At 38.9% G+C, this 26,887-nt stretch overlaps 1 protein-coding gene across 1 annotated transcript in view; it reads right to left on the reverse strand.

Annotated features, from left to right (window-relative positions):
- Positions 1-1,843: 1,843 nt before the first annotated feature.
- Positions 1,844-26,887, reverse strand: part of ARIH1 (ariadne RBR E3 ubiquitin protein ligase 1) — a 113,672-nt gene continuing 88,628 nt past the window's right edge. Inside the window, exons 6-14 of the mRNA XM_081084955.1 lie at positions 24,744-24,810; positions 23,246-23,352; positions 19,423-19,465; positions 18,834-18,905; positions 15,052-15,182; positions 11,154-11,211; positions 5,570-5,830; positions 3,828-3,940; positions 1,844-2,639 (exon numbers count right to left, since the gene is read on the reverse strand). Of these exons, the coding sequence (XP_080941081.1) occupies positions 2,555-2,639; positions 3,828-3,940; positions 5,570-5,830; positions 11,154-11,211; positions 15,052-15,182; positions 18,834-18,905; positions 19,423-19,465; positions 23,246-23,352; positions 24,744-24,810 (937 nt within the window). The 3' untranslated portion in view covers positions 1,844-2,554. The remainder of the gene's footprint in view (positions 2,640-3,827; positions 3,941-5,569; positions 5,831-11,153; positions 11,212-15,051; positions 15,183-18,833; positions 18,906-19,422; positions 19,466-23,245; positions 23,353-24,743; positions 24,811-26,887) is intronic.

Genomic DNA, 26,887 nt, shown 5'->3' on the forward strand with positions numbered 1-26,887 from the left:
AATGTAACTGTCCTCAATAAGACAGCAAGACCCTGGTGCTTACCATGAATAGAGCCCTCTTGATAGAAAGATTCAGATAAGAGAAATGGGGAAGCTGTCATACACTATGGCTTGCCTATATCCCACCTGCGGTAAAAGAAGCTACTAAAAATGAAAGCAATTAACTCAGGAATACTGTCAAATATGGAGATAGTAGAAAAGGCCAGTTTACCTTGATCCATAACTGCAATACCCTCAGATCTTATGCCAACACTGAAACTAGAAAGCATCTCTAAAAAGCACTGTTCCTCCATGGGTAGGGGCTGATACTATGAAGTGCACAGTTTTTAGGTACTTGCAAGGGGAGCATGTAATGACACTCAAACCTAGATACTGCAGTTACCTGGTTAAGATTTTTTTTAAAAAACATCACATATACACAAAACATTTTGATTAAGGAAGCCACATATATCTAGATAGCAACTCTGGCTGCTTTTCAGTTACCAGGGAAAGGAACTTATTCCAGCTTGCTTTAAAAAAATTTTTTCCTTAGTTTGATAAATGCTTTTTAAGATTGATGCAGTCATTTAAAATAAAATTAGATGGGTGATGGGGGAAGAAAGGACATTGAAGAAGCAGACACTGAGTTCAGAATTGCACCTGAGGTGGCAAGGGAGAGAGGATTAAAGGTACAAGTAAAGTTGATTCTAAAGCGACAAGTGGTTTAAGGAAGCAGCATAATGTACTCAGCAAACATTCACTAATTTTTGATGGGATAAGAACAGCTGCAAGTACATTTCATGTAACAACCTTTTCTAAAAGGAAAAGTGGGTTGATTCAGCAAAGCCTAACTTAGGCAAAAGGCCAGAGGAAAGTGAACCTACTTCCCAATGGAGTAATAAGATGTACAATGCAAGAGCAAAGTTGCCTCACAAATGGTAAACATTCCCTAGGTGCAAGACATTTAAAGGAAGACAAAGAGGTCCTCAATCCAAATTGGTTCACTCTGCACTCCTGAATAAAACTAACAAATTTAGCTAGGGATGCTGACCTGTTGAAAATACCACAGCCAGAATGGCCTAAACAGGTATGTAATTAATAAAACCACCACCATCCTTTACTTTTAACATAGATCTTAGTAGAAATTTCATTAAAATGGACATCACAGCTAAAATGCATTATTAATTTTCCTATCTGTTGGCAACAGAAAAGAAGCAGTCAGTGATTTCTGTTTAAATGCACTAGATGGGAATATCATGTTCTAGGGGTGTTTGCCTTCAAACTGAACCCACAGCAACACACACAAGCAATTTTAGTATCTGCCATTTTAAATTCACAATCTGAAACTAAGTGAATGACTATTTATTTATATTTATAGCAAAAACATTCTATTTGACATCCTATTGTAAAGAAAGGGTGAGAAGAGCCATAACGAAAATCTTAAAAGGCTCAAAAGCAGCAATTAAAGAGGGGAAAATGAAATGTTTCCTTTGGATGAACAAGGAGCCTAGGAAGCTTTCACTGGCGTGCATGACATGAGGCCAGGAAGGGGAATGGGTATTCCTTGAACTGTAGCAACTAAGCTCCCTGTTGCAGCCCTTATCAAGCCACAGCATTGTCAGAGCTTGACCTCCTTGGCCCCGATCAAGCACTTGGAATTCAAGGCATGAGGCCCATGGCCAGCAACAGACATACCAAAACCAGAAAGGGCAAAGTAATCTCGGGAAAAGAAAAATCAAAGAGCTCTTATGCCTTCCAGAGGTGCCAAACCAACAGATTTTTTATCCCAACGTCCAACCCTGAAAAGATAAGCAAACTGAGAAAAAAATAAAAAAAGAAATAAAAAAAGCACAGCAAATAGACATAATCTTGAAGATTTTTAAAGAATAAATATTTTTTTTTGTAATTAAACATTATGCAAACACGTGCCACGCTTGCTTTGTCCATGCATATGCACTATATACAAATTTGAAAAATACTGTGTTGTCCTCTTGTTTTAAAAGTCATATACAAAGTTTTTTTTTTGTTTTGTTTTTTTGTTTAATTCCTCCTGTTGCCTATCCCCTTCCCACCCCAAGAATTTTCTTTACAAGGAACTAATCATCATTCACTCATTACTTTGGGGCATGAGAGAAAGAGCGTCAGTCTCTGAGTGTGGGTGTCTTTGTATGTGTAGGGGATGAAAAGGAAGGTTCTTTACCAAAGTACAACAAAAAGACCGGGCTGGGCATGAAAAGCAGTGTCAAATTTTAACTGTCATACACTCAGGAAAAAAGAAAGAAAAAGGAGTCAGCTTTGAGAATGAAGCTACACGTTAAAGTTGGAGGGCTTTCAGTGTGGTTGTCACACTTTTGTTGGCGGCCTAGAATACTGTTGTACAATGGTTTATCTACCTTTTTTTATTACAATATAATTTACTTAAATTTTCCTTTAACAAAACAGAATTCTGGTACTACAGACCAGCAGTGTCAGAATGGGCTTAGTGCCTCCTAGTTTGTGTTTGTTTTGTTTGTTTAAATTGCATGAACACTCTAGATGGTAAAGTTTTCAGAGTTCATTTTATGCAGGGCCACTCTCAGTCCTCAATGTACTCCCACAGATCTTTTTCATAGCCTTCATGCACATGCTGTAACAAAACCCTTCGTCGACTCTCACAGTATCTACAATCAAAGGAAAAAAAAAATGTTGTCAGCCTCCAGTAATTAAACAACAACAACAAAAGCATTTACTTATTCTTTAGAGCACCCCTACATATTATCAAACTTGGAACAGGTAAGCACCTGTTTTTAGCAGCACATTTTCAGGTCTAGATGTAAAGACACAATAAACTATTTCTAATTTAAAAAAGGTATTTTTTAAAAGTCATGATTCCCAGTTTGGGGAATTAATTTTAAAGCAATAAAATGTTAAACATTCCTAAGGACATTATAAACCATCTGATTCAATCCTGTCATTCTACCTAGAAGTAACAGTTTCAGGAAAAAGTAATTTTAAGGGTTTTTTTTTTTCACACCTATAAAATCTTTGTTAACTGTGAAATTACCATAAACACAATGTAGTAGGCTAAAAATATTAGTTAGGACTAAATCTCCAAATTCCCAAAGGGTTCTACTACTACTAAAAAGATACTGCTAGCCCTAGCTGGTTTGGCTCAGTGGATAGAGCATTGAGGGTCCCAGGTTTGATTCCAGTCAAGGGCACATGCCTGGGTTGAAGGCTTGATCCCCAGTGTGGGGCGTGCAGGACGCAGCTGATCAATGATTCTCTCTCATCAATGATGTTTCTCTCTCTCTCTCCCTCTCCTTTCCTTTCTGAAATCGATAGTAATAAAAAAAGATATTGCTATCTGTCAGGAATCAACTTTGGCGTGGGGGTGGGGTGGGGGGAGGTGGGAAACTCCATGTAGAGAAAGCAAACATTTTATATTTTTAGCTTAAGAGTATCATATCATGAAATACCATCTACCCCTGGGACAAAGTAAATCTCTCCTTAGGGGGGAAAAAAAATCTAATAAAAACTCTAAAGAAAGCCTGGGTAGTTCACTTGTCAGCAGCCATGATCCTCAGGATCCCCAGGATATGACCTGCTAATCTCACCACTCATCCTAATGGCCACTTGCCCTTTTCAAACTTTTCCTTGCAGGGCAGCAAATAAGTAAATAAAGTTGAAAGGAAGAAGCCAAATATGCAATTTGTTGCCCAAAGGACAGAAGTAATCTATGAGAAACAACAGCAGCTCAATTACACTGGAAACTAAACCCTAGTTTCACTATCACCTAACTTCACCGTTAAGGCATACCAGACAACCAATGGCAGAATCTTTTGCTCAAAAACTATTAAAAATCTCACCTGTACTTATCTTGTACTTTCTGCTTTATATCCTGTAGAGAATCTTGGGAAATATCTCGTTCAAGGTAGCCTGAAAGCACCTCTGTGGCATTCTCTAGATCTGCTTGGTTATTCTGCAAGAGGAGGAAAGATATATAGTAAATTTTGGCTTCAAAAGAAAGCTGAAAATCAGAAACACCAATCAGAAAGGATATATACACCCCTATGTTCACAGCACCACAATTTACCATAGCTAAGATTTTAAAACAGCCTAAGTGCCCGTCAGCAGATGAGTGGATTAAAAAACTGTGGGACATCTACACAATGGAATACTATGCTGCTGTAAAAGACAAAGAACTCTTACCATTCACAACAGCATGGATGGAGCTGGAGAACATTATGCTAAGTGAAATAAGCCAATTGGAGAAAGATAAATATCACATGACCTCACTCATTTGTGGATTATAATGAACAACATAAACTGATGAACAAAAATAGATCCAGAGATAGAGAATCGAACAGACTGTCAAACCTCAGAGGGAAAGCAGGAGAGGGTGAGGGTGGTGGTGATTATAAGAGACCAACCAAAGTACTTGTATGCATGCATATAAGCATAACCAATGGACACAGATACTACAGGGGTGAGGGTATGTGCTTGGGGGGGAGAGGTCAATGGAGGAAACAGGAGACATATGTAATACTTTAAAGAATAAAGAATTAAAGGAAAATAAAGAAATAAAGAAAGAAAACTGAAAGATAAACCATCTCAGCTGCTTCCTTGCCTATTGACTGCTTTCAACACAGATTCCATAATTTTCACAGGTGATTTTAACTGCACCTGTAAAGCTCTTTATTGTTTTTACCTCTAACAATTTGTTCTATCTTTTCAAAGACAATTGGTTAAATGTTAAAATAACTGAAGATTTACCCATTACCTCTGAAAGAATATTAAGGGCGATTTGAAATTACTTAAAAAAGTCTCTAGGAATCTTCCAGTTCTGAGAACTGCTATTTGCTAAAACTAAAAGGGAAACTTGAGGAATAAATAGAAACCCATTCTCGCTTATGTCTGGCTGCACCTACTTCTTATAAGAGAATGCTGTATGGGAGATTAAAATCTTATTATCTCTTACTACTATGGCTAGTTCTATACATTTATCCATCTAAAGACTCATCTGCTAGTCAATGTTACTGTCTAGTCATCTATCAACACTAATGTTTCTTGCATCAATTTTAAATGAACATATCTTCTTGAAAATCTTTTACTGTTTAAAGCCTCCTTAGGTCATTACATAACCATCATATTAACTTCTAATACCACATATTAGTTTTGCCCGAAAGAAGACTTTTATTGAGAACTATGATATACCAGGTGCTATATAAGTAATCTACATGGGTTGTCTCACTTAAACCTTATATATAACATCTTAGAAAAGTATTAACTCCATTTTAAAACAAATATAGAAGAGGTTAAGTAATCTGCTCCAAGTCAACAGAGCTAATAAGTAATGAAGTCAAGATTCAAGTTCAGGGCTGACTTCAGAGTCTGCACAATTAATAGCCAGGTGGCTAACACACATCAATTTGCATGTAGTTTAGGACAAGAAATTTAAATTTTTTTGTGCTTTCCCAATAAGTACATTTTAATCTACACTTTTTGAGCAGATAGGAATCTTTAAAACTTTCTATATCTTTATCTATGAGAGGCCAAATAGTCCTATGACACAAGGTGGGTCCTTTTCCCACTCAGTAACTATTCTTACCTCAAAAATAATGGACTGGTTATTCTTTTTGAGGTAGAAAGCGAAGACATAAGTGTACATGAGTGTGGCACGACACTGGCAGAGGACATCGACTGCCTTCTTCAGGAACTGCACCTCAATCCAGGACATGTTGTGCTGTTGCATCTCTTCCATTTTCTGCTTCACCTGAGCATACAGTTTGTGCTCAAAGCGTAGACTCTGCATGTGGTTCATATAGCGATTACAGTAGAACAGGTACCTCTGCAGAGCTGCCCTAGATCGCTGGCGCAGAAGAAAAATTAAGGTTACATAATTATGACAAATGTATTATATATAAATAAAAGCTGATAATCACATTTGCTGATGAAAGTATAGGATTTTGGCTAAAATTACGGAACCAGGCATTTACTGCTAGCTTTGCTCTGAATGTCTCATAGGTGTACTTTCTAATATGGCAGCCACTAGAAACATGTGACTATTTAAATTAAAATTAAAAATTCAGTTCTTTAGTACTCAATAGCCACACATGCTCAGTGGCTACTGGATTGGACAGTGGTAATAAAGCACATTTTCATCATTACAGAAAGTTCTATGGAATATCACCATTTTACAGTGCAATAAAATATAAAATAAGCAAGAAACATCAATATTTTGAAGTAGAAAACAGAGAGGCATCCCTGGCCAGGTAGCTCAATTGCTAAGTGACATCCCTATCCGCAAAAGTTGCGGGTTCCATCTCTGGTCAGAATCAACCAATGAATGCATAAATAAGTGGAACAACAAATTGATGTTTTTCTCTTTCTCCCTTCCCCTCTCCTTCTAATATCAATTTTTTTTTCTTAAAATTAGAAAACAGAGAAGCAACCAGATACCTTATAGCTCCTGACATACTGTAAAACAGCTAAGAGTTTTAGGTCCTATCCAAACCACCTTCCTCCCCAAACTGAGATTGAATCCAAGTATCTGGAATTAACCATCACCTTCAGGAAGTACAGGGATATAAGAACCTATTAAATGACACGAGAGCTGCAATCAACACAATAGAGAATATGGAAAATTCTATAAAGCAAAATAACGTAGTTCCCCCTACCAATAATGGCAAGGAGAGAGAGAAAAAAAAAGAAAAAAAAGAAAAGGAAGGATTTAAAGATTAGAGGAGACTCAAGAGATATCAATCAAATCCATTTTGTGGATTATGATTTGAAGCAAATATTTAAAAAATTTATGAGATAAATGGGGACATTTGAACACTGGAGAGTTGACGATATTAACAAAGTATTGCTTTCAAACTATATATAATATAATTTAAACATAATATGTTACAATCCTATCTAATAAAAGACAAAAAGGGTAACTGACCGTACCTTCGCTATGCTTCCCATTGGCTAATCAGGACGATATGCAAATTAACCGCCAATTAAGATGGCGGCTGGCAGCCACGCAGCTGAAGCGAGCAGGAAGCCTGCTTGCTCCAGTGATGGAGGAAGCCAAGGTTCCCCACCTGCTGCGGCCCGGCTCTGAGCAACAAAGTTTCAATTATAGAAGCTAAACAAACCCCAGATACCTACTTTCAGCAGGCCGTGGCCTCAGAGCTGAGAGTGAGCAGGAGCTGGCTCTCAACTCCAGTGACGGCAACAAAGTTTCAATTATAGAAGGTAAACAAACCCCAGAATAAAAAAAAAAGAAAAAAAGGACAGGCTGGGAGCTTCAGTCACCAGTCAGCCTGAAAACGGCCCTCAGCCCCTCACCCAGACTGGCCAGGCACCCCAGTGGGGACCCCCACCCTAAAGGGGGTGTGGCCAACCTGAAAACAGCCATCAGTACCTCACCCAGGCCAGGCACCCCAGTGGGGACCCCCACCCTGAAGGGGGTGTGACCAGCTGCAAACAGCCATCAGCCACTCACCCAGGCTGGCCAGGCACCCAAGCGGGACCCCCACCCTGATCCGGGACACCCTTCAGGGCAAACCAGCCAGCCCCCACCCATCCACCAGGCCTCTATCCTATATAGCAAAAGGGTAATATGCAAACTGACCCTAACAGCAGAAAGCCTGGGAATGACTGATCACTATGACACACACTGACCACCAGGGGGCAGACGCTCAATGCAGGAGCTGCCCTCTGGTGGTCAGTGTGCTCCCACATGGGGGAGCTCTGCTCAGCCACAAGCCAGGCTGATGGCTGCCAGTACAGTGGTGGTGGTAGGAGGCTCTCCCGCCTCCTCAGCAGCACTAAGGATGTCCGTCCGACTGCAGCTTAGGTCTGCTCCCCGCTGGCAAGTGGACATCCCCCGAGGGCTGCCGGGCTGCCAGAGGGATGTCTGATTGCCAGCTTAGGCCCAATTTCCTGGGGAGCAGGCCTAAGCCAGCAGGTGGTCATCCCCCGAGGGGTCCCAGACTGCGAGAGGGCACAAACCGGGCTGAGGTACCCCCTCCCCTACCCCCCAGTGCACAAATTTTTGTGCACCGGGCCTCTAGTATATAATAACTATATATACAAACAATATTGATATTGCAGTTACAGTAAAAAAAAATTTAAATCAGATGAAGTATTACCAAAGAAACAATGTAATATCTGGTCTAGATTTGCTTTATATTATTTATCACACTGCAAAAATAATTTACATAGGACTCTTCCATTACACTGTACTTCTCCAGAGGAGCCAGAATTTTTAAAAGTAATCTTAGCGTGGCTCAGTGGTTGAGCATTGAACTATGAACCAGGTCATAGTTTGATTCAAATTCAGGACACATGCCTGGGTTGCATGCTCAATCCCCCACCCGGGGATTGGGAGGGCATATAGGAGGCAGCTGATCAATGATTCTCTCTCATCATTGGTGTTTCTATCTATCTCTCCTTCTCCTTTCCTCTTTAAAATCAATAAAAATATATTTTAAAATAAATAAAATAAAAATAATCTTATTATGTGTACCTAATATGTAGAAAATGATTATAATAAATGCTTATTAAATGCTACCACTATGAAAGGGTTTCTTACCAGATACATATTTCTTTTCTTTTACCATCACCTTCTCTCTCTTCCTTTCCTCATGCCTTAAAGCTAATTAACAGCACAGACACTACTAACATGATCTAGAATCATACAACATTGAAACATCTCAAAAAAATCTATACAAGCCATGTTACTTCAAGAGTCAGGTAGGTATTAAAAACCAATGCTTACACACTGGAAAATTATGCCAATTACATCCAATCATTATTAAAAATATTGTTATTATTTATCTTAATAATATAAAAATTACAGCAACTATATGTAAAAATATATATGTGAAAAATAATTTGGCTGGCATTTTATCTCCCCCAAAGCACTAATATTTTCAAGCCTGTCAAATTCCCAAGATGAAACAGAAAACCTAAATTGCCATATTAAAATGTATAGGACTTGATTTAATATGACCAACCATTCTAAAACAGCTTATTAATACAGGTCTAAAATTTAACATGAAAGAAAATCCATACCATCACTGCAAATAAAACCAACTTAAAAAAATATATGCATATTTTTTTTAACTTCAGAGAGAAAGAGAGAGGGAGACAGAAACATCAATGATGAGAGAGAATCATTGATCGGCTGCCTCCTGCACACCCTACAATGCCGCAACCTGGGCATGTGCCCTGACAAGGTATCGAACCATAACCTCCTGGTTCATAGGTCGATGTTCAACCACTGAGCCATGTTGACCAGGCAATAAAACCAACTTTTAAATCAAACAACAGAATCTAGACTGAGAAAACCAATCAGCGACATGAAAATACTTGGGAAAACAAACAAGAAAATCTGAATGCTTAGACCAGGGGCAGGCAAACTCTGTCCTGCAAGACATATCCAGTTGCTATTTTTGTAAATAAAGTTAAATCTGTGTTCTTGAGACACTTTAAGTTTTTATCACACACAAAAAATCCTATTTTTTCTATTGTTTTCCTGTACTATTCTATTATGGAATTTGAGAATAACAATTGGCTTAAATTATGAGCTCTTTGTTCTTAATTTTTGATTTACTGATTCACAATACACTTATTCAAATGTAATAAACTATTCAAAACCAGCCACATACAGTAATCTATCAACAGTAAAAATTTTCCCCCCAATTTTTAGAGAGAAGAAGGGAGAGAGAGAGAAAAACATCAATGTGAGAGGGAAATATTGATCAGTTGCCTCCTACATGCCCCCTACTTGGGGATTGAGCCAGCAATCCAGGCATGTGCCATGACTGGGAATCAGACTGGCAACCTTTTGGTACACTGGACAAGGCCCAACCAACTGAGCCACACCGGCCAGAGTTATCAACAGTAATTTAATTTTAGCAAACACCATCTTTCAAATTAATTTTCACTTGAGCTTCACTGATTTTGGAGTTCTCTTGGATTGGCTGTATAGTTGTATAAAAACATAAGGGTTTACAGCTGGTTTTATGTTTAAGCATTATTTAAGTAAAATTACAATGAATATAATCTAAATCAATATTGAAATTTGTAGGTTTTTTCCCCTTTAAAAGGACCACAAATATTGTGAAAGACTATGAACCACTACTTACCATTTATAAATACAAAATAGAATTTTCCAGTATCAAAAAACAAAAAAAAAAAGACATAGAAGTTTCACTTATAATAATATGACAGATTAGGTTACACACACACACACACACACACACACACACACACACACACACACACTTCTGTACTTATGGTTAATTGTAAATAAATTTTAAAAGAATGTTTAAAAAGTAAAACAAGAGCCTGGCCTGTGTGGCTAAGTGGTTGAGCTTTGCTTTATGAACCAGGAGGTCGGGGTTCTAAATCAGGGCACAAGCCCGAGTTAGAGGGGGCATGCAGGAGGCAGCCGATCAATGATTTTCTCTCATTATTCATGTTTCTATCTCTCCTCCTCCCTTCCTCTCTGAAATCAATAAAAAAATATTTTTAAAAAGTGAAAGAAGAAGCAACAGGTCATGTTTTGGATTATATCCTTGCAAGGAAAACCATCTGGAAATATTTTGGGGACAACTGGGGAATTTCAATATGGGATGGATGGCATGTAAGGAATTCCAGGAAGTCTACAATTATGATAGAATTACGGGCTGAAAGAAACTCAAAGTGTTGTTGGATCTAAATCTACACCTAAAATATTTAAATCCCTTCTATAATAGTGGTTGTGTCCCCCATCCTGTGATAAGTAATTCCCCATCTCCTGAGGCAATCCATTCCAAAAGAGCTTCTTAATGAACAATGAAGTTAAAAAAAAAATAAAAAGAATTAAAAATAAGTGAGACTGCATATAAATAGCAGCAGACTATTGAACAATTACTGTTCTCTAGTCTCCTTGTTGGGGAGGGAAAATCTTGACACCATGACTACTAAAACCTGGAATGTTTAGATTGAAAGAAAGCAGGCACACCTATAAATAGAAATGCTACTGATATGCATTTTGGATAAGATTCCCTTTCTAAATGTACATAGATACCCAGTATTTACTGGAGTATATTCCCATGAATCTTTCAAAATTGAAAACTGCTGCTAATTTATTCCTTAATAAACATACAATGCACATCCTATTCAACTGTTACCCCAAAATAAAGTGTACTTACCTCCTGTGCATCTCTTGCTGCCTTTGCGTCATCCTCATTATAGCGGTTACAGTTGTACCTTAAAGTAAGAAGATTCCATAAATAAAAAAGGGAACAGAATTGTAGCCTGGATTTAGAGATTATTTAGAACCAATATTCTGTTTTATACAGGTACAGATAAACTGAGGTGATAAAATACCCAGGGTTCTATCATTATAATGATAGTTACTACACTGAAAGGCGCACAGTGTTAAATCTAATCCACACCTAGTGCTTGAATCATCCTGTAATAGAATATCAGTCCTCTGTCTAGTAATAGGGAATTTCCCACTTTCTGAGGTAGTCCATTCCAAATCAGCTCCCCTATAATCATTAGAAAACACTGTCATTCTAGAACTTCCATTTACTGACTAAAATTTGACTTCTAACTCAATTTTTGAAGAAAGAAATCATCTCATCTCCTAGGCTGACTATTATTTAGGCCAAATATTCCCAATTTTTCCAGAGTTACTCACCTTCTTCTCTTCTCTTTTATAGACCAATAGTTGATGGACTACAACAGTAATAGATGCTGTTGCTATTTGCTGTACATGCTGTATATGCTATTACAATTTATAAGTGTCACTGAAAACTGAATGACATACAAAGTGAGGAACTGGGGGAAAGAGAAGTCAGTGGAGACGAATAAGATGGGCACTTCCCTTGTCCTGCTTACTCTCTACCTCTTCTTTTATGGGAGCCTATTTATGAAAGCAGCTGGTATTTATTGAGTGCTTGCAATATACAATACACTTACTAAGAACTTTAAATGTACTATCACATTTAATCCCCTCAACCATCTTATAAAATGTGTATTATTATTATTATCCTCACTGAGTAGATGAAGAACTAGGTTTTGAGAAGATAGGTAACATACTCTAAGTTGCAAAACTAGTTTCAGAGCTGGGAATTAAACTCATGCTTTGTATGCCAACTGAGGCCCATGCTCTTAACAAGTGAGTACATTGTTCATATGTTGTTGTCATGTCTCCAAAAACTTTTAACAGTGATTTTTGTAAAACTAAAGAATACCCTGTTAAACTGGATCATTATTCTAGCTTGTCAAGTTCTTCAGGATTCTGATGACCTATATATTTAATATCTCTCTTTGAGGTTACCCAAAATGTAAGATTAGTTTAAGAATGTCATCAATGAAACTGATCAGAAAAGCAGTATACAGTTTATGTAGAGAAAAAAACCCCACAAAACAAAACAGATGAGGACAAAGCCTTTCAGCAACACAATAAAGCATTCCATTAGGCTTAGAAAGGCACAAATCCATTATCTATACTCCAAGAAATCATTCAATTAAACCCAAATATCCCTCCTTCTCTATATTCACAGCCCAGGCCATAAACTTCTCAGTTTACAATGAAATATCTTTCTGAGATCTGTAGAAAACATTCCCTAATCCATCATCCTAATAATACCATTGGATTCTGGGATTTAACAGAAGAGAAAAATTAAAGTTATGTGGCTCATATGTAGTTTGTGGAATCAAAAAATTTGGAAACTTGAATTACATTTTCTCTGCTTCCAGTCTTTGGTATCTCTCTATTTTCCAAAATTACTCAGACCAACAATGACTCACTGAGCTCATCTTCAAGGTTTTAAAATAACCCAGACCACAATTTACCTAGGTCAGGAGATTTATTAATTTTCCCCTAGCTTGGGTTATAATCTTCTCTTACCAATAATTACTCTACTCAATTTAGTCCAAAGATCACCCCTGCTTGCCCTCTACTGGTCAAATATTAACACATCTTCTTCTTAGAATCTGATAATCCTTAAAATTTTTCCTTTTTATTTTTTTTAGATATTTATAAGCCTCAATTCATTCTGGTCTTTAATCTGCCAACATTACTAAGGATTTTAAAGCAGAAAAGCAAATAGGAATCATCTACACTTATAATTTAGAAAACTGATAGTGCTCTTGGAATACTATTTTGAAGATTCTGAGGCATTTTCAGATTCAAACAAGAAAGCAGAGCATGAATCATTTGTAATCCTAGCCACGGGAAAAGGTATTGTCTTAAGTTCAGATCTTTCTCACCTGGACTTGAACCTATAATTTATTCCCCTCCCATCCACCCTCTACAAAGCAGCCACAATCATGAGACAATGTATGTAAGAGAGCCTTCTCATCTAAATAAAAGATCTGATCATGTCACGCCCTTAAAATCCTTCTGATACTGTCCAAACTACATTTCTGACACCCTGATCCAGGCCATTCTTTATTCTTTGGTATCCATTTGTTTTGTACCTTTTTTAGTTTTCAATACAGCTCATTTAAAATTTAAGTTGTGATCAGAGATTACCTTACACACAAAAATACATCTCTTTAATAACTCTTTTTCCACATTCCCTCTCCCCTTCACTAGGCTTTTAAAAATATACTAAATTTATTAGTTTCTGAACAGTCTAATCCTAGTTTGCCTTCTTAAAATCCAGAGTACCTGTCTGGTGAAAACCCAAATAACCTTTCATGGCTCTGACGGTGGCAAAATCACTTTCTTTACTTCCAACTAATTTTTAACGGCTTGGAATTAATTTCAAACAAGTAATCCCTCATACTATTCCTCTAGCTAATGGAACTAATGAAAGTTCCAATAAAATGAAAAGAGAAGACTTGCCATTGCCTGAAGTTCATATCTTTGTCATCTGGACTTGAACCTACAATTTATTCCCAGCCACCCTCTATAAAGCAGCCACAATCATGAGACAATGTAAGAAAGAACATAACAGAGAGCCTTCTCATCTAAATAACAGACCCGATCATGTCACACCCCTAAAATCCTTCTGATAGTGTCCAAACTACTTTAGTTCCCAGTCTATGTTCTCTTTTCCTATTCCCCACAACTTATGAGGGGCCCACAAACTCAAGGCCAATAGGGGATAGGCAGGTAACTCAAATCAATGAAATAGGTCATTTGAATATTGTAACACTCAAATATTTTCACTTTTACCAAGAGATGTATTAACTCCTATTTTTCTCAAAATTGAAGGCATTTTCAGTCTAACTTGCATTTCTCCAAATGCAACATAGGCATGGGCCCTAGCTGGCTTGGCTCAGTGGATAGAGCGTCAGCCTGTGGACTCGATCCCCAGTAGGGGGCGTGTAGGAGGCAGTCGATAAATGATTCACATCACTGATGTTCCTCTCTCTCTTCCCCTCTCCCTTCCTCTCTCATATCAATAAAAATATATTTAAAAAATTAATATGCATGGAGCAGGTATATATTTCTACTGAAATGAGATTAGTGCCATCATGATAAATGCAAATGGCATTAAGCTTCAGTTTTGGGGCAACAAAACTGAAAAGGAAAGGCTAGCCACCAATTCCAGGTGATTGCTGCCAAGCAGAAATGCAGGCCTGTGCCTATGTTTCAAAAAGAAGCTAAAAATCTGAAATGCATTGGGTAATTTTCCAAATTTGGGACAAACTTTTTGAGAGGCTAAGTAAAGCACTCCTGCATGCTGGGTTTTGCCATCAGTCTCTTAGTTTTCTTCAACTGTTATCTAGAGAGAGACGTATCAGACAATGCAACTGTTCTCTGAATAAATTATGCATGTTCACATCATTCTACCTTTGTTCATGCTGCTCCTTTGCCCTGAATATTTTCCTAACACTATTTCAACCAAATGAACTTAGTCCTCCTTAAAATTAATCTCAATTATTACCTCTTCTGTGAAATATGCCTAATTAATTCCTCTCTCTGGATATCTTGAATATACTTCTAACACTAATCACACACTGTATTCATTTAGCTAGCTCCCAAGTTAGATAGTAATTTCCATGAGGTAGAAATCTTATTCATAATATGCAGCATTTATCACATACTTATGTGAACATATCCTTCCCTTCATTTCCCCAACCTACCAGGCAGATCCATGTGGTTCCCAAGGGCCAAGACACACCCAGCAAAACTCTGCTTTACAGTTCTGGTTACGACAGACCATGTGATTACAACCGCCATCCTTCTCAATTGTGACATGGCATTTGGGACATTCCTATGAAGAGAAACTATAAAGTTGGTGTCAATGCTACACTAGGTTGTATTACTACCACTGAGAAGAAGTCCGTTCTAGATTTGGTTTATTTTTGATATCACATTTACTGTGATTAATACATGTAAAGCACTTAGAACAGCGTGGAATAATAAACACTACTGAAAATGAGCTGTTATCATTATTACTGGCTGTTAAGATGCAAAAGAATTTAAGGATTTTAGTGGGGTTGGCGGACGAAAATATTTTTAAAGTTCTTTTAGCCATAGACAGTAATAATAGTTTTATGGAAGATAAAAGTTGTTTATGTAAATATAGTTCTCTCTCTGGTATCATCTAAAAATAATGATTGAGTACTTCTTGTATCTCACATTGTTCTCAGTGTTTTATATGCATTAATTTATAATCCTTATAGTAGTGCTATTCTTATTTCCATTTTTCAGATGAATAAACTAAGGGAGAGAAAACAAAGAAACTAGACCAAGGTCACAAAGGTAGCAAATGATAGAGTAAGGATTCACACTCAAGCAATTTGGTCTCAATAGTCAGGCAGGTGGAACTGGTAAATTCTTTTTGTGGCTACTGAGGTTCCCTACTTTCTTCTGTCAAATATGCTTGCTTTAAATTCTTTTCATTGTGGTCCATTTACAAATGCGCTACAGAGGTCATGATTTTCCCTCCTTGAGTCTGTATCATGCTCTTCTTTGCTAGTGAGCTAAAGTTATTAACCTGCAGGCCTACTGTTTTTCTCTTTTAAAAAAATCTAGACAAATCAAACACCCAGAATTTAAAAGAAAATAAGATATAAAGCTTGTATTTTTGCTGTATTTATTTATTTGATGTCTATAACTACAAGGGGGAAGTAGTACTCATTATATTATTTATACAATTCAGCCTTTGTGAAACAGACTATGTCCATAAACTACAGTTATTTGAAATATTTCAATATGGCAATTTTTAATCATACATTTAAACCAGTTAACTACCATGCATCCAAACTGGAAACCATCCCCACATGCCACGATATTTTGAATTTAATTTTAAAAAATCAATTTATAATGAATATTATAAAAACAAATATATTACTCACAATTCGGGTGTTCCTGAATATTTTTAGCTGAAAATTTTCACGAAAAATGATTTTAAAATTGGTCAGGGCTGCCACTTAGGGAAAACATTTTTTTATAGATGCATGTGGTGTGTGGGGAAGGTCCACTGCTTGCGTCTACAGACGCTTATGGTGTACAATGTGTTAAATTAATTTTTTGAAATCACACACACAAGAAATTTTATATTTTCTCAAAGAAGCAAGTTCCAGGCCTAAAATATGTCTCTCTCTACATATCTTTGTTATAATTAACCAAATAGTATGAAGTTCTCAATGTTAGGATACCATCATCAATCTGCATATCTGTTTAAAGAGCTGATAATAAATAAAAGTTTCTGAAACTTCTCAAGAAAAAAAACCTCTTCACTTTCACCTCAAAACTACCAAGTCAAGCCCAGACAGTGCAGCTCAGTGGTTGAGCATCAACCTATGAACCAGGAAGTTACGGTTCCATTCCTGATCAGGGCACATGCCTGGGTTTTGGGCTTGATACTTAGGAGGGGGGGCGTGCAGAAGGCAGCTAATCAATGATTCTCTCTCATCACTGATGTTTTTATCTCGTTCTCCCTCTTCATTTCTCTCAGAAATCAATAAAAATGTATTAAAAAACAAACGAAAACCTACCAAGTAGGTAACTTTCTTATTACAAACTAGAGGCCCAGTGCAAAAATTCGTGCACTCAGGGGTGTGTGTGGGTCCCCCTCAGCCCGGCCTGCACCCTCTCCGAGTCCGGGAGCTCTCAGACATCCTTAGTGCTGCCACGGAGGCAGGAGAGGCTGAGTGGCACTCCCCCTTGTGGGAGTGCACTGACCACCAGGGGGCAGCTCCTGCGTTGAGTGTCTGTCCCCTGGTGGTCAGTGCATGTTATAGTGACCTGTCATTCTGCCATTTGGTCGATTTGCATATTAGCCTTTTACTATATAGGATTACTATTCTTCCTCAATAATCTACTAATCATTCAAATATATTCAAACATATAATTCCTCCTTTAAACATTTTGGGGGTTTAGAATATTTGTGATTTCTCTAGATACAGAAAGTGGGTGAGAGTTTAAGCAAACTATTTAATGAAAATATAGCTGCCCTATTCCAAACACTAGTTTTACAGACAATATTTAAGGATTCTGGGGCTTTAATGAACATATCTGGTGGAGAAATCCTCAATTTTCAAAAAATGAGGCAAGCTAGGAAATTTTTTAAAATAACAAAAGTAACCATACTTCCTGACACTAGAGTAAGGTTTTTAGCAATGCACTCATGAAAACCATTATACTTATCATGATGGTTAGCACAAAAATATTTCAACCATACTGTCCTCAAAGATGTGGGCACTGTACCGTGTGAAAGAACTTAGTTTCACTGCTAATGCTTTCTGAGAGACAGAAATAAATATGCATTTTTAATTTTGGGGGGTAGAGCAGGGTTACTAATGTTATAAAATCATGTGTTAGCCTTCATCATTTAAGCATTCCTTACTCTTATTGTCGTGTGATTGGATGATGAAACTGTACAAAGCTATAACTAACACAGGCTAAACAACTCAGTATTATTTAAAGCAGTGGTCACCAACCTTTCGGACCTCACGGACCACCAGTAGTCCGCGGACCACCGATTGGCGACCACTGATTTAAAGCATCATCTTCACATTTGAAAGGCAATTCTAAAAAAGAATAGCCCATTAATAAACCTTATCATTCATCACCCAAGTCACTTCCTGTTTGGATGGGATATAAGATTGAATTTTTTTCTATTCAGAGATTGGCTGGTACACAGTTGGGGTTCAAATGCTTGTTCATTACTTAGCGATAGGAAACAAGGGTGTTCAAGATTACTTGTATTTGTGATTTTTGTCTAGAAGTGGTTCAGGGTTATAAAAAGACTGAATTTTGAAACTAGTATCCTGAGCAATGCACTTAAAAATAAAACAAAACACACACACATATACAAATCAAGGGATACCCATATTACACCTAAACTTGTATTTCTTAAGAGTCCGGTCTTGTAATAAATCATATTATATAAGTTTAACGTGTTAAAAATGTTACATAATAAAAAGTTATCCAGTTACTCTGAATGCTGTTCTTAAAAAAAAATAATAATAATCCCTTAAGTTAAACCCTCGGGATTTTTAAAGGCAGAAATGCAAATTAGCCTAATAAAACCAAGCTAGGTGGAGTAAACTCTACAATACATTTGTATACTAAAAGGAAGCCAAGAACAATATGAAAAAGCATTATAGAAATGTCAGGGTAGAAAAATTATCAGCCCTTTCTTCTATAGGAAACTAATGTTTTTTCCAGTCAAAGAAAATATTTAAAGTGGAGTCCTGTGCATATTACACTATAGCATTCAATACAATAAACTCAAAACTAAAATAAAGGAAAAATTAATAGGCAATCATTCTAGATAAAGCAAAAACAAAAAACCTTAATCGAGAAAAAGATAAAACAAGGCCCTTAACCAGGTAAACTTGCTGTTTTTTGCTAATGCTGATGCACCTGTCCTTATCAGTTCATTACCACAAGTTTACTGAAGAAAAACACCAACCTTTGTGTTGGCTGCAATCCAATTAGAGGTTTCACTGTCATCATCACACTTTTTAATCCACTTCTTCAACCACTGTTGGGGAAAAAAAACACACAACAACAACTATTAGGTTACAACAAAAGACTTAAGAGTAAAAATAGTAAATTGCTTCAACACAAATTCAGTTAAACTTAAATATAAAACCCAAAGGACAAGATTATTACTGGGTTTACTTCCTTTTAAATCAAGGAAATCCTGCAGTTTTTATATCAAGTATATAAAAATTGAACCAAAGGAGGACTTTCTCTGGCTGAATAGAATGGAGAACCTAGAGTTTGATTAGAATTTCAGCTCCAAGGTGTGCCATTCCCATTAGCCAAATACAAAGCCTACTGAGGAAGGTGCCTTAACTATCATTATCCTGATAATATCAGGAGTTGACTTATTCCTAAGGAACACTCTGAATGCTTGTAATGATCACCTGAAACAAAAAGGGCAAAATAAAATCTTTTATCTATTACTGGATAAATAACAAAATTGTGGGCTGTAGTTTTCAATAAACAAGTCTTAAAAGTGCTCTGTTATTTAAAAATGAAAATGCCAAACTTACCTTACATTTAACAGGATCATGCCAATTTTCTCCACAGTTAAAACTGTTAAGTGACATAAGAGTTAAAAGAATTAAGTCCCACCTACTGTAAAGTATGTAAGCAAACAAAACACTTCATGCCCTAAAGTTCCTCAATATTTTTACCAGTTTCCAGTGACTGGCAAATAGAAAGGCAGGAACCATGTCTATTTTATTCTAAATAAATTATTTAGAATCTAGTATTAGAATCAGAGTGTTGTGTGTATGTGTGTGTGTGTGAATAAAGAATGACTATAAGCATGAAGACATGCTTAGATGATAGTTTCATAACAAATCACTATCTAAACAGCTATGAAACTGTTAAAAAAATCAGATTATTTGAATTTTTCTGATAGTTTTTAAGATGGATCCTTGGTACAGTCATTCTCTAATTGAAGCCAAATTGAAATAATTTTCATTAATTTCAACCTAAATGTCAATCATGCTTCAATAGCATATATTGTCTTATTTAACACCCCAAATAAAGAATAAAAGTCTGGCTTTGTAGGGTAATATGTAACTTAGTACTAATGCACTGTAAGCAATATATAGGAAGCAAACAGGCCACTGTTTGCATGATCCAAATGAACATCAGTCCAGTAGAGATAAACTGTACCAAATAAGGTGTAAAATAAAAGAGTGTGACTAAATATTCTCTAAGAATATACTAATTATTAATGCCTTTTGTTTTCTAGGCAAATGGTATATACATTTGGAAAAAAGTATAAATTAAGAATAAACACAAATTTTATGAAAATATAACCAGGGAATGGCTGATAAATTAGCTAATAAAGTAATTTAGGGAAGCCAAAAATCCTTTGCAAATAAGAGAAACAAATTGCTATTCATTTAACTGAAGTTAAGATAATGGTTATATCTAGAAAAGAAGATGAAGAATGGGATGGAGAAGGGAACCAAAGGGGTTCAAATGTGTCTTGTCATATTTTCTTTCTTTCTTTTTTCTTTTTTTAAAAATATTTTATTGATTTTTTACACAGAGGAAGGGAGAGAGATAGAGAGTTAGAAACATCGATCAGCTGCCCCCTTCACACCCCCCACTGGGGATGTGCCCGCAACCAAGGCACAGGCCCTTGACCGGAATCGAACCTGGGACCCTCCAGTCCGCAGGCCGATGCTCCATCCACCGAGCCAAACCGGCCAGGGCATATTTTATTTCTTATTAAAAACAAAATACTGATTTTGATTAAGCTGGGTTGTAGCTACATAAGTATTCATTGCTCTTATTCTCTATACTTTAGTCTGTATTCAAGATATGTCACACTAAAATATATTTGAAAGTAGGTATGGAATCAGAATCCACCCCATCTACCTGGTAAACTATAAACAATCTATCTATCTATCTATCTATCTATAAAAAGAAGTAATATGCAAATGAGGTCAGGACTCTGTAATGGTCACGACCAGCTCAGGAAGAGGGGCTGGGGCGGCCCTGAGCCAGAGAGAACAACACACAGTTGTGGCCCTGAGTCTGAGAGATCAACACAGAGGGGCGCCTGCTCCGAGCCTCCGACATGACTGGGGGCAGGCCCCCAGTGGACACACACACACACACACACACACACACACAGCGCCTGCTCCGAGCCTCCACTGCCAGACTGCGGCTTAGGCCCGCTCCCCATAGGTGGGCCATCCCCTGTGGGCTCCTAGACTGTGAGAGGGGCCTCTAGTAATATCTACACTAATAAAAGAGAAAAATGGTAATTGGCGTACAGCGCTACCGTTTTCATTGGCTAATCAGGGCTATATGCAAATTAACTGCCAACAAGATGGCGGTTAATTTGCATATGTAGGCACAATGCAGGGAGGCGAAAGGGAAAGCAGGAAGAAGCCCGCTGCCACTGACAGTGATCAGAAACCCAGGGGGGTGCGGCGTTGGTGGTATAGTGGTGAGCATAGCTGCCTTCCAGAAACCCAGGGGGGAGCTAAGAGCTGGGGGGCAGGGCAAAGGCGGCCCCAGGGCCGCCTTTGCCCTGCCCCCCAGCCATGATCGGAGAATCAGGCACCTTTGCCGCCCTGGCCAGTGATAGCAGGAAGTAGGGGTGGAGCCAGCGATGGGAGCTGGGTACGGTGGAAGCTGGCAGTCTCAGGAGCTAGGGGTCCCTTGCCTGGGCCTAAAGCGGAGCCCATGATTGCGGGGCCGCTGCAGCTGCCATTGCAGGTCCCCGCTGCCCGGGCTGGACGCCCAGGCCAGAGGCGTTAGGCCTGGGCAGGGGCGGAGCCTGCAACCGCGGGGAGCTGGGGGGGGGGGGCGGAGCCGGGGATTGGGGGGATATGATGGTCCCCTTGCCCAGGCCTGAAGCCTGAGTCAGAGGCGTCAAGCTTGGGCGGGGGGTGGAGCAAACGATCAGAGGGAGATGGGGGTCCCCTGCCCAGGCATGATTCCTGGGCCAGAGCCCTCAGGCCTGGGCGGGGGTCAGAGCCAGTGATCGGGGGGAGATGGGGGTCCCCTGTCCAAACCTGACACCTCTGGCAGAGGCATCAGGCCTGGGCAAGGGGCCGATCAGGTGATTGGAGGGTGATGGGGGTCTACGCCTCTGGCCGAGGCATCAGGCCTGGGCAAGGGGCAGAGCCAGCAATCGGAGGGGTCTGGGGGTCCCCTGCCCAGGCCTGACGCTTGGGCCAGAGGCATCAGGCCTGGGCTGGGGGCAGAACCAGTGATGGGGGGAAATGAGGGTCCCTTGCCCAGGCCTGACGCCTCTTTCAGAGGCGTCAGGCCTGGGCAAGGGGCCAATCCTGCGATTGGAGGGTGATGGGGGTCAACGCCTGAGGGCTCCCAGTATGTGAGAGGGGGCAGGCTGGGCTGAGGGACACTCCCCCCGCCCCCCACACACACACCCAGTGCACGAATTTCGTGCACCGGGCCCCTAGTATACCTAATAATTACCAAAACAGCATATATCTTACACCTATTTAATGCCTGTAAGTTTACCTGCTATTTTTGGAAATATTTAATATTAGTGATGTATAAGTAATTCTATAGATATTTGGACAAAAAGAAAAAAAGAAAAAGAAAAATGAAAAAAAAGAGAATGGTATGCAACACCAATAAAGTATCTATTTGCTAGGTCTACAGTCCCTTGACTTCTCATTCCTAACAGATCCACAAAGGAATGGAAGGTCATCTTAGTTCTCTAATATGTGGTATAACTGTAAATTCCCTGGTAAGTTGAATCTAGAATTCAAAGGCTGAAGGGTATGCAATAGAACTCCAAGAACCCAGGTTATGAAGAAAGCTGGAGCCAGAGGAGCCATAGGAAAACTCTTAGTTAAAAAGCACATCTAATCAACCATGTTCTACCTTTCCAAATTTACCTGAACATTTTCTTCTTAGGAGTAATTAAACTTGTCAGAGCAAAGGAGATTTTTTAAAAAGTCCAGACTGTGTATTTTATTCCTAAGAGAGAACTTTAAAACAGCAAGAGCCATAAAGGAACCAAACATAATTTGACCAAATAAGCAATCAGAAATTAGAATAACTGAATTCTTGTCCCAGGTCTATAAGCTTGCTCCCATTTAAGTACCACTGGAACACACAAGAAAATGAGATTACAACTGCACTTTACTATCAGAAAATATATATAAAACTTAGATCAATAAGGAAATAGGGAAGTTATTTAGGAGTGACTTTTAAATCTAATTGTTATTTAAAAGAAATACACACTATTTTAAACCAGTAATACCTACTTTCCTCCTTCCTCAGGTAAAATTTTATTCTCTATTTTACAACTAAGAATAAATAGAAAAGCTGTGTGCACTATTCCAATTTAAGAAATCACTTGCTTACCAAAACTGGCGCCCACATTTGCAGCGAACAGGCTTAGCATCAGGATATTGGACTTTAACAACATGGTGGCAATCTGGGGCAGGACACCACTTTAACAGTCTATTGCACTGAAACACAAGTTAGAAAATAAAAAATGACAAAATAAATTCTGATGCAAGATTTGCCAGCACACCAAACAATTATTTGTATTAGCTCCCTAGCATAAGGGACAAAGAGGCTGATAGTGACATAAGCATATAAAAACCTGCCACCAATACTCAGTCTTCTACAGCAATGCTTTTTGGATGCACTGTTTTTCTTTTTTTTTACTTACTAGATTACCAGTTTATTATAAAAGTATACAACTTAGTGAGAAAAGAATCTACACAAATAAAAGGGAAAATTGCGAAACAGCGATCAGGCTATCAATCCCCAGAAGGAAAGTAGGGGAGGGCGGGGGTAAGGGGAAGAGATCAACCGAAGGACTTGTATACATGTATATAAGCCAAACCAATGGACATGGACAACAGGGGGATGGGATCGTGAGTGTGCGGGGTAGGGGGGGGGAGGTTAGGGGTTAATGGGGGGGATGAGGACACATTTGTAATACCTTAACTAATAATAATTAAAAAAAGGGAAAATTGCAAATTGACCATCCCTCCGCTAAGCCCACCAGCCAATCAGGGTGAGTACGCAAATTAACCCAACAAAGATGGCAGTTAATTTGCATACGCAGGTGCAGCGCGGTGACTGAAGACTGAAGAGGCTTGGCTTCTCTGCTGTGGCTGCAGAGGAGAAGCCAAGCCTCACTACGGCCAGAGTGGAGAAGCCAAGCCTTGCATTTGCTGGACCAAAGGCCTGGGTCCTGAGTGCCGGAGGAAAATGGTGCCAACAGCCAGGGAAAGGAAGGCCTATTGCGCAAATCTTCTAGGCCTCTAGTTTTATTATAAAAGCTGAAGATCTATGAAGAGATATCTACTTATTGATTTGTCACAATCCTGAGATAAATGTCACATGATCTCACTCATTTGTGGAATACAATGAACAACATAAACTGATGAAAAACATAGATCCAGAGACATAGAAGCATTGAACAGACTGTCCAACCTATGAAGAAAGGAGGGGGTGAGGGGTAAGAGATCGATCAAAGGACTTGTATGCAAGCATATGAGCATAACCGAAAGACACAGACAGTAGGGGGGTGAGGGCATGTGCTGGGGGGTGGGAGCGGCCCGGGAGAGGTCAATGGGGTAGGAAAAGGAGACTGATGTAATACTTTAAACAATAAAGAATTTAAATTTAAAAAAAAAAAAGCACCTATATGCATATATGTGTAACCCACGGACACAGACAATAGCATGGTGAAGGCCTGGGGTGGGGCAGGATTTGGGTAGAGGGGGGCAATGGAGGAGACATCTATAATACTCTCAACAATCAAGATTTTAAACAAAATTAATATTTCTAGTATAAAAAAGTTACTCTAATTAAAAGAGAGAAACTGTTAAGAGAAATCACTTACCTCGACAAAGCTATTTGTTATTAAATGTTGATACTTTAATTTAACCTTTGAATCTGTGATCAGGCGCCTGAAAGCAAGAATAAAAAGTTTATTAGGGAGTTTCAGCCAAGAGTATTTTCTGCATTTATAAAATAAAATTTCAATGCTAAGGCTATAAACTGCCCTAACTTGAAAATATTAAAATGCACATAGATTATCAACAAATGTAACTGTAGTAATCAAAACAATATTTTCAAAGTTTCTGCAGTTTTATTTTGATAGATGTTTTCCCCATATTTCTTACACTCTAAATATTCTATTGTTACCCAGTTTGTATTATGATCTAATGACTTACCAACTACTGCCAAATTTAGGCCCCTTTCAGGGTCTTCTGAATGACATCTTGCCTTAAACCCTAATTTCTCAGCCACCTTTCCTCAGATCCCCTCTCCAAAATCAGTGTGTGAAATATGACAAGAATATTAAGAAATTGATCCAGGTTTTGCTATAGTTTTGAGTACCTTCTTCTTTTGAGATCTCTTGGTAATTTACCAGAAATACTGACTGCAACCTGGCTTCTCTCGTCCACCAAGAACACTATAATTCACAACAACTTCTAGAAATCACAGGAACCCATGAAAGTGAAGAACCCTGAAGCTTAAGTTTCATTAGTTTTATTTTTATTTTTATTTTTTTTAAAAATATATTTTATTGATTTTTTACAGAGAGGAAGGGAGAGAGATAGAGAGTTAGAAACATCGATGAGAGAGAAACATCGATCAGCTGCCTCCTGCACATCTCCCACTGGGGATATGCCCGCAACCCAGGTACATGCCCTTGACCGGAATCGAACCTGGGACCTTTCAGTCCGCAGGCCGACGCTCTAACCACTGAGCCAAACCGGTTTTGGCAAGTTTCATTAGTTTTAATAGTAAAAACTCTTTTAAGTGTGTTGTAAGAAAAAGGTGTTGCTGTGCCCCTCCACCCAGGGTGCACACATGATGGAGCCCTGCGGGGCTAGCCCCTTAGTGACCAGGTCTCCGGATCCAGACCCCTTTGGCAACCTAGAGCCCCCCAACACAGGGAAGTGCATTTTAAAGAAATTAAAGAAGGGATTGCACGATAGTGGTGGATTAAGTGGAAGCTACAAAGATATTCCCCAAGGACAAAACTGGAATTTCAACAAAAATATAGAAAAATCAACCTGAATAACTAACTGAAGACTAGCTGGAGAGAAAACTCATAACCAAGGACTTAAAGAGGAGGCCATAACAAGACAGGTAGGAAATGCTGAGGCACAAGAGGGCACGGAAACAAACCCAAAGAGGCTGCAGCTGAAATTTGGGAGGGATATTTCAGCAGTGGGGATTCCCTGTGAGAAATTTGAGGTTTAAACACCCAGCTAGCCTTCGCAACCCAGAATACAAGAACTGAGCAAGGTGGCCACATAACATCTGGCAGTGAAAAGCACTGGGGGTTCTGACCTGCAGGGAGAGACGGGAAACGTAGGCACCTCCTTAAAGGGCCAATGCACTCAATATGGTTTTCAGTCACTCACCTTGGGCTCTGGCAGAGGGAGGGCAGAGTGGACTAGAGCTGTGTGAGAAGAGTCTGGGATTGGTGGCTCTGGAGAGAGAGCTGAGAAGAGAGCCACCTGGAACTCCTGTGCTGAGGCATTCTCCCATGCTGCAGAAAGCACTATTCTTAGGAAAGCTTTTCCCATCAATGCAGCTTCGGGGGTTGGAGGGATGGGGAGAGAAACTCCCAACTACTAGAAACCCTTTGCCTACCATGTGGAGTTTACGCCCTGCTGAGCTCTGCAGCCTGAGGCTCACTAAGTGACTGAGACTAACAATCAGCCTGCAGGAAGAGGCAGATCTCTGAGGATTTGGAGTCTTTCTGTGCCTGACCTGCTTCTGGGCCTGAGGCTAAAGAGAGCAGACCTTGGTGCGCAGCTTGGTACTTTCCACATGCATCCAGCCCCAGCAGAGGGAGCCACAAGCTGTGAATCACTGATAGCTCCAAACAGAGTACTCAGGGCCAGTCACAAACAGCATCTGACATTGACCTGAAACAAAGACACTCCAAAGAGGCCCCCAAAGCAATAATAAACCCAGTGGACAGTTTCAGACAACAACAGAACAGGATCAAATAGGCTTCACAAA

Source organism: Myotis nattereri (assembly GCF_964212035.1).
Source record: "Myotis nattereri genome assembly, chromosome: 1".
Classification (NCBI taxonomy): Eukaryota; Metazoa; Chordata; class Mammalia; order Chiroptera; family Vespertilionidae; genus Myotis; species Myotis nattereri.